General features: G+C 39.4%; 1 protein-coding gene across 2 annotated transcripts in view; it reads right to left on the minus strand.

Moving 5' to 3' along the window:
- angpt4 (angiopoietin 4) overlaps positions 1 to 8,927 on the minus strand; it is a 90,893-nt gene that overhangs the window by 71,685 nt on the left and 10,281 nt on the right. Inside the window, exons 2-3 of one of the 2 annotated variants that reach the window (XM_014019130.1) lie at positions 2,871 to 4,186; positions 1,912 to 2,678 (exon numbers count right to left, since the gene is read on the minus strand). In XM_014019130.1, coding sequence (XP_013874584.1) covers positions 1,912 to 2,298 — 387 coding nt within the window. In that variant the 5' untranslated portion in view covers positions 2,299 to 2,678; positions 2,871 to 4,186. Of the gene's footprint in view, positions 1 to 1,911; positions 4,187 to 8,927 lie in introns of both variants that reach the window. The other variant, XM_014019129.1, reaches the window with a different exon arrangement.

Raw genomic sequence — 8,927 nt, forward strand, 5'->3', positions numbered from 1 at the left:
GGGGGGGGGGCTGTATAATGGTAGGGGAAACACTGCACAACCTGAAACTTTCATCTCTGTCCGACAAATGACTGCGGCACAAACCTGTATCACAACGCTGAGTCAGCATTCACACTTTTTTCTTGTTTTTTTTTAACCCATACATTTTGTTGCAGTTTAACTGCTTCAGCATACTTTCTGCCATTTTAGCTGCTCATATACCCAAACATTCAGCTCATTCAGCAGATAAGTGTTTTTTTTTTTACTTTTGTTAAACTTTTCAAAAATATTTACCTTTATTTGCATTTTTTTATCTTGATTCAGCTTACTTGATTTATTTGTTTATTCTTGTGCTACTTTGAGATTTTTTTCTAGTATTTTTACCTTTTGGCTTGTTTTACGTTACCTTTAGTTAGCCTTTTGCTTATTTTACTAGGAGTAAATGAAGACAGATTGTGAAATAAAGCATTTTGAGTAGCCTGGTTGGCTACAAATAAACTAAATACATTCAGCACATTTATTCCATTAACTGGTTAGCTTTGGCTACTTTTAGCTTTAAGCTTAGCCTACTTTGCTTTGTTTTGGTATCCTTTTTCAGTTGTCAGCTAAGTTATGGGATGTTTTTAGCTAGCCTTTCGCAACTTTTAAACTGTTTTGCTTCTTTCAGATTTTAGTTTGCTTTTTTTGGTCGTTTTGTTGGCTGTTTTAGTGGCAATGCCATCCTGAACACACCAGATCTTGTCTGATCTCTGAAGCTAAGCAGGCTTGGACCTGGTTATTCCTTGGAAGGGAGACCATGTGGGAATGCCAGGTGCCATAAAACCAATGTAGGAGTTGTGCTCACATTGGTCGCAGGCAATGGAAAACCTTTGACCAACACAGATCAACTGCTAGAAGGATACCAAATCAATGTAGCCAATAGCTACTTTCTGCTATCAGTTTGTTTATTTCACTGGAAGGAAATAAGACATAGTGTTGTAAAGTATTTTGAGTATCCTGCTTGGCCAGAAAGATGCTAAATAAGTACAGGATGTATTTTCTGTTTTGTTAGCCTTTTGCTACTTTTAGCCTTATCCTAACTTTTCTTTTAGCTACAATCTTACTATTTTGCTATTCCTGCTCTCAACATGTTGTTGTTTTAAGCCTTTTGCTTCTTGTAGATTCAAGCTAAGATTTTGCTGCCTTCAGACTTCAGTTTGTTTTCCAATTTTAATTTTTATCTAGCCATTTGCTATGTTAGCTTTTGGATAGCGTTTAGCTACATTTAGCTAGTGTTTTCCTTCTATTAGCAAGTGGGGTTTTTTTTCAGCTTTAAAGGCTCAGTTTGAGTTTCTTGGGCAGTCATTCAGCACTTTGAACTAGGGATGCACCGATATGAAAATTTCAGCCAATATCGATATCGATATAATTATTGCTGTTATGGCCGATAACCGATATTTACTGATATTACATAAACACACAAATTATATTATACATGTACACACAAACGCACTTGGGTCGTTTTTTTGATACCGTAAATGACCAGACCTCTGACATGGCTCCCTACTTCAGTTATTCCTGGTTACGCAGCGTCTATATCACTATTATGATCAAACAGATGCAGCTCAACCAACATCTCCCAAAACACAAAGTTAAAAAGTGGGAAAACAATATCGGACGTTAATATCGGCCCAGTTTTACATATCGGACCGATATCGATATTCTCATTAATTCCCAATATCGGCCGATACCGATATCAATACTGATATATCGTGCATCCCTACTTTGAACATCATTACCACACTGGGGAAATCATTAAGAATCAGTGTAATGTCTGATATTCTTGAGATTTGTATGTTTTTTCTTCCTGCACACGTGTCTAACTGTTGACCCAGCTGTTTCAACATCGCACCGTCGAGGCGTGCGCTGAAGAAAAGCCGGTTTATCTCTTACCTTCTGCAGCCACAGCGTGTTGTTCTCCATTATGTTTTCCAGGTGCTGCAGCTTGTCAGCCGACCAATCGCCGTCCACGGGCGGCGCGTCTCTCTGCACGCCGCGGGAGCCGCCATATTGTTCGCCCGGCGGTGGCGGCCCTCCGCCCTGACACCCGTCCCCCTCCGGCAGGATGAAGGTGTAGCTGCACTGGCCGTGCTGGATGCGGTGAAGCCTCCTCCTCTTCTCCGCGCCTCCTCCTCCTCCTCCGCCGCTTCCCCCTTTCCTCTGGCCTCGTCCAGCTCCTGCCCGCTCCGTGCTCCCGACGCCGGCGGCATCGGTGACGGCTGACCAGGTCCAAAGCAGCAGCAGCACCAGGAACACCCAGGTGAGGTTCAGGCCTTTCATGACAGTTCTTTCTACTGTAGTGAAGTGTTTGTTCTCAGTCTTGAGAGGGTCAAGAGAAGATTGCTCACACTTTGACCCCAATTTACCTTTAAGCAAACATCTGTGTGCAGGATACTTGCACAAGTCTCTGCACGCGGCGATCCATGAGGTCAGATCCTGAAGGTCGTCCTTTTTGAGTTCAAAGGGTCTCCTTTATGTTGAATCACACCTTTTAAAAGAGCAGCACCTGTTGATCTCACACCAGGTGGTCTCCAGTCTCCCTTAATCGTGCTTCACCTCCCCAGCCTGGATCTTTATTCTTTTTTCTTGCTTTCACTCAGATGAATGGGTCCATTGGTTTCACTTTTGACAAGTTCTTCATGGTTTGTTGAGAGCTGGAACTTTAGATCCACGCAGGAAAAGAAAAAGCACAGATTAAGAAAACACAACTCAACAAATGAGCCCAATTTAGGAAGTGAAAGTGATGAGAAAACAAAGAACTTTCAGAGTAAAAGATGCCTGGTTGTTAAGAGTAGAAATTTCTATTTTTAAATCCTAAAAAAATAAAAAGATAGAACTCATTTCGTCCTCACAGCCTTCTCTAGTGGCTCCGGCTTCAGAAGTGGCTGAAGAGAATTACTTCTGCCCCCCTCTTATCTGGGACTGGCTGAGAAAAGAGGGGAAGGAGCGAGGGAGGAGAGGAGGGAGGCAAGGGGAGGAGAGAGAGAAGACGAGAAGGAGAAGAAGAAGAGGGAGGAGTGCAGCGACAGGAGTCGTGAGGGGGGTCTATTAGAGTGCCCTCTCTGCACTGTAAAACAGGATTTTTACTCTATTACCAACAAAACTTATTTAATTTTTATTAAATTAGTTTAGACAAGTGGTCAAGTTTGGCTAATTTGACTAACTGCATCTGAAATAGGTTTGAAACAAGACATGAATGAGTTAAAATTGACCTAATTTACTTAAACTGACCTAATTAACTTATTTAAAAATTGATAAATTACTTTAGCAAAATGGTCAAATTTAGCTAAATTGTCTAATTACATCCATAATTTGTTTGATTCAAGACATAAACAAGTTCAAATTGACCAAATTTAGTAAAATTACCCTAATTTACTTGTTTAAATAATAAAAAGGTACATTAGAAAAATAGTCAAATTTAGCTAACTTGTCTAATTGCATCAGTAATTGGTTTGATTCAAGACATAAACGAGTTAAAATTGACTTAATTTACTAAATAAAACAGTTAAAACTTGACAACATAGAAGTTTGTCTGATTTAATCAAGTAAAAACTGTTCAAATCTAACTATTTGAAAATTGTTAAAGTGTTAAAAAATCGTTGCATATTTATCTGTTAATATTTACCTTTTAAATCTAAAATAAGGAGTATTTTTGCCTAAATTGAATAAATGCAGCAGTTTATGCCAGTTTTATTGGTTAAATTTTGACCGTTTGTTTTTACAGTGTATTTGCAACCAAAGAGAGAAGGAAGGGACCTGGAAGGAGCCAGAAAAGAAAATAGAAAAGTGAGGGGAGATTAAAAGACTGAAAGAGGGGAGAGAGGGAGGAAAGTAAAAAAGAAAAACAGCCAGATAACAGATAGATGACCAAAAAAAAAAAAGGAACCAGAGCAAAGACAGATTGGTTAAAGAAATAGATCTACAAGAAGTCCTGTAATCTTCCTCCTGACTGATCTTTTTCACTCCTGCAGTGAAGTAAAAGCCTTGTATGGTCATTCACACTGAGCCCAGGCCGGAGACTCTGTCCTCACAGTCCGCGCCGACGCTTCGTGGGGGATCGGCAGCCGAACCACGTAGTCCACATACTTCAGGTTGAAAAACTGTCCGCGTCTCCGTGTCGCAGGATGCACCTCCTCGCTGCTCCTCATCCGTCCCGCTGGGCTTCACTCTACATGAAAACACACACAGAGATTAGTTCCAGATAGACGGCTCTGTCCAAGTCTTATGAAACACAAGCTTTTTACATGTGGAGGGACAAAGCAAGTCGACTGGGTTTGTTTGCACAATGATAAACTGTTCTGCAGAAGTCATGAATTTACAGGAGAGGGGGAAAAAAATCCTTTGATAAAGGCCGTGAGACAAGAGACACACTTTGAAACCTGCACGGAGGAACAAAATCCAAAAATGTGTCCAGAATGACGTCTCAAGCAGAAGTAAAAAGCGAAGCGAGTGTTTCTGTTTAAAGGATTGTGTTACGGCACCATCCTCTGCCGCTCACACACAGATAAAAAGCAGCTCTCATCGTCTTGTCTTATTTGTTTTGACAAAATGCAGTTTTATTTTCAGCCGGGCCTGACCTCGGTCTACTGTTACTGCCGCCGCATACATCTTGGTTTCTGCCGGGCTGGGGTCACTGGCTTAATGTTGGCCAATTGGTCCTTCGGGAGAAAGCAGAGGGGTTACACGGGGAATGGCTTCTGGCCCGAGCAGACATCATTCTCATGGGAACAGGATGGACAGAGCTGCGGGACATTCCAAATTCTCTGGCTGAAATTATCATTTGGTGTGTTTTTAAAAAAAAGGGAGAAAAAAGGTTCCCCAGCATTACTCAAACCCTTAGATTTAAGTGTCCTCTTGGCTTTTATTTTGAAGTCACAAGAGGCAGCTCGTAACATACTCCTACAAGAAGCCAGAACATCATCGGTTGTCACGGATTCAGAACCGTTATGTTTTTGCTGGATCTGCAAAACATCATGAACCATTTCCATAAAAAGTTGTGTAAAATCTGCACCCATATTTTATTCACATTGGAACGCAGTAACCATGTCAAACGTTTCAACTAACAAATTATGTCATGTTTTTATGGAGCTCTAAGTGTACAATAAAATGTTAAAAAATGCCAGTAACACATTTACATTATTTGACATACTTTCTAAATGTCTCTAAATGTTGAATTTTACATTTTAATAATTCGGAATGGAACGCTGCCTTTGCTGTTGGTCCTCGGCTTTTGTTGTGACGTCATCATCCTGTGACAAACGCCACCGATATTGAGGTGAACACGTTTTGATTTTAAAATTTAAAAGCCATCCTCAGCAGCATTAGCAATGTTAGACATCATCCTGGGACAAAAGCAACTGTTTATGCTGCTAATGCTGCAAAATCTGTCAATGTTGCAAAATCTGTTAATGCTGCAAAATCTGCTTATGTTGCTGAAGCTTTAAATTCAAAATGTTTTCATTCGACTGCAATTGCAAATTTGATTGTGTATAAAAGTGTTAGCATTGTTAGCAGCATCGATAGCATCCTGCACCAATAGCATCTGCTAATTCTGCCAACTCTGCTAATGCTGCTAACGCTGCTGAAGGTGGCATTTAAAATTTGAGTTCAAAATGTGTTTTTTGAAAACAATTTGGATGTTACTTGTGGTCTGTCAATTTGAAGTGAAGCTCAGACTCCGGCCACAACTGCAAGTTTGATGTTATGCATAAAAGCGTTAGCATTGTTAGCAGCATTAGCAGCGTTAGACATCATCCTACAGAAAAAGCAACCGTGAACGCTGCTAATGCAGCTGAATATGGCATTTAAATTTTAAATTTAAAGATGTGTTCAATGAAAACAACACGGATGGTACCTGTGGTCCGACAGATTGAAGTGCAGCTCAGAAACACGCGCCGCAACTGCAAGTTTGTGTAGCATTGTTAGCAGCATTAGCAGCATTAAATGTTATCCTGTGACAAAAGCAACTGCTAATGCTGCTAATATTGCTAACACATTGTCATTTAAAATTTAAATTCAAAATGTTTTCATTGACAACAATTTAAGTCGTACCTGTGGTCCGGCAGTTTGAAGTGCAGCTCGGACACCAGCCACAACTGCAAGTTTCTTGTCGTATATCAAAGCGTTAGCAGAATTAGCCACATTAGCTAATTCCAAACACCCACAACATAGGCTGTGTTCCGTTCTGAAATAGTTAAATGTAGAATTCAACATTTAGACATTTTTAACTTTTAAATGTATTTATTATTTAATACTTACAGATATTAATTAACATTTAAATTTAGTAAAAATTTGTGAAATGTAGGAATGTTAAGTTAAATAACAATAAAATGTTAGTGGAAATCTTTTTACTAGGATTTTATACTCAGAATGTGAGCTAAATAATCAAAATGTGTTAGTGACACTTTTTAAAATTTATTTTACAATCAGCGCCACTTAAATTTTAGGGACAAAAATCTTTATTTGATTTGATGGCTGCAACACATCTTCCAAAATGTTGGGATGGGAGCAACAAGAAGCTGCAGACAAGCATTTGGCAACTCATCAGGTTAATTGGCAACAGGTCAGCAAGAAGACTGAGAATTAAAAGAAAGCATTTTAGCATCTCAGTTTAGGGCCAGAGAGCCACTCGGTTCAAACTCTTCATTCCAGAAAAAAAAAAAAACTGGGACAGTTTTGATGTAAATGCATGAAACATATGGACAGGGCTAAGCACATTCACACAAATCTTTTCATTAACAGCCAAAATGGCTTCCAAGAAGATGACACAAAAGACAGTATTATTTWAAAAAAAAAGTCTGACAGGAGACAACGAGTTTGTGGCTGCAGCTCATTCTAACACCGACTGAACTGCTGCTGTTTTGTTTGTCTTTGTGTCACAAATCAGCAAAATAGGAAGCCGTCAGCCMCAGTTTTCATCAGAGCTGGTGGCTCCAACTCCAAACATCTCCTAATTCAACAATTAATTCAACTTTCAAAAAGTCCTTTGTGGCCCATTAAAAATACCGTTTGAACACATTCTGCGTGCGCGTACTCCCAGAGCTCAAATCAACAAATTTACGTGCTTCAAGGTCCTGGTCCTGCAGGGCACGTCGTCCTGCATAGTTTAGATATCTCCCTTCTTGCGTGCCTGTACTGAACGAATGAGCTCATCAGCTTGTCATCGAGTTGAACAGAAGCCTGTTAATGACCCATTAATTCAAATCAGGCGCGTCGAAGCAGAAAAAGCTCAAAAACATGCAGGTCAGTGGGTCCTGAGGCCGAGGACGGGGGAACACGCTGGGTGACAGCTCCACTGACTGATGAGATCTGACAGGAAGAAACTCCGACGATAATGAGAGATGAAGTGTTTTATTTAAACAAAGTTTCTGTGAGTTAGCTTCTGAGGTAACCCTGGTGAGGTCTGGGTTATCTGATGGTTGGATTAGGTCTGTGTGATGTAGAAATGCTGATTAATAAGATTGGATTAGCAAAATAAAAAGGAGAATCATAAAGAGGGCGCTGGGCTCGGAGCACAAAACAAAACAAAAAAAACGAGTTTCTGTTTTCCATGCTGGATATTAGATGCTAACTGCTAATGCTAACTGAGGATGCTCAGTAAATTTAGACGGAGATGTTTGTCCTGGTGGTTTCTTTATTCAGGCTGATATCAGGAGCAGCAGAGGGTACGAGTCATGAACCGGCCCTTTCACCTTCTCTCTGTGGGAACGGACCGACGGAAGTGCTTTTTTTAATTCCTGGATTTAATTTCAGCTTTTTTTTTTTTTTTTTTTTTGGTCTTTGCCCATTTTTAAACCTTATGTTCTCCTTTTTTTATTTTCTCCTGTCTTGTCATCGGATCAGCATTTCTGATTCCAGTTTCAAAATAAAAGCTCTTGCACGTTTTGCACACATTCACTGAAACGAGCAGAAATCTGAGAGGAAAATGTTCGGATGTCTGCACGCCACGTGAGAAAAGATACACGGGATGTTTCTGTTTCGATTAGTTCACAAGGAGCTCACTCACAAGATGAATTTAGGGTTTAAATTTACTTTTTATCTCCAAGATTTGCTCATTTTTTGTTAAATTCCTATAAATCCTAAAAGGATTACTTTTGGAAAATAAAGAGATTAAAGCGTTAATGAAAATGAAACAAATCAACTGAACTCTGAGACTAAAGGATTTGGTAAAAGACAGTTTGAGACGAGGGAAACAGAGGAGGATACGTCTCAAAAAGAAAACAGTCATTTGGCTGCGATAGAGTTTGAACTTGACTAAAGTCTGCAGAATCAATCAGATCCCAGAAGAGAACGACATCTGAGATGTTGCACATTTTCTGTTTGCATTTTTTCTCAAAACTTGAACCAATGTTTAAAGAACCCAGACATAATAAAACCTCAAAGGTTATCTTTTTTATAAATAAGTCAAAAAGTGGGGATGCTCAGTGAAGACGTTATAAAATGGTTTCACCTCATTTTAGGTCATATGTGCTCACGTCACCTTTATTTTTATCAGAGGGTTTATTTTATTTAAGTCCTTGAACAAAACAGAAGAAAAACACAAAAAATGTCTAAACTTTTGTCCAAAAATGCATTTAATTTGAGACATTTTTAAACAGAAACTATTAATATGTGTCAGTGATTTTGCTGGATGATCAAACACCAGGTAAGACAGAGGTTATGGTTTTTGGACCTGAACATCTTAGGGATCAACTGTGCAGCCTTTCACCTCCTCTGGATGGCATTAATCTGGTCTCCAGTTCTAATGTAAAGAACCTTGGTGTTATTTTTGATCAGGACATGTCTTTTAATCCCCACATTAAAAATGCTACCAGGACCGCCTTCTTCCACCTGCGTAATATCACTAAAATTAGAAARATTTTGTCCAAAAATGATGCAGAAAAACTGATTCATGCATTTATCACGTCTAG

Source organism: Austrofundulus limnaeus, unplaced genomic scaffold, assembly GCF_001266775.1.
Source record: "Austrofundulus limnaeus strain Quisiro unplaced genomic scaffold, Austrofundulus_limnaeus-1.0 Scaffold210, whole genome shotgun sequence".
Lineage (NCBI taxonomy): Eukaryota > Metazoa > Chordata > Actinopteri > Cyprinodontiformes > Rivulidae > Austrofundulus > Austrofundulus limnaeus.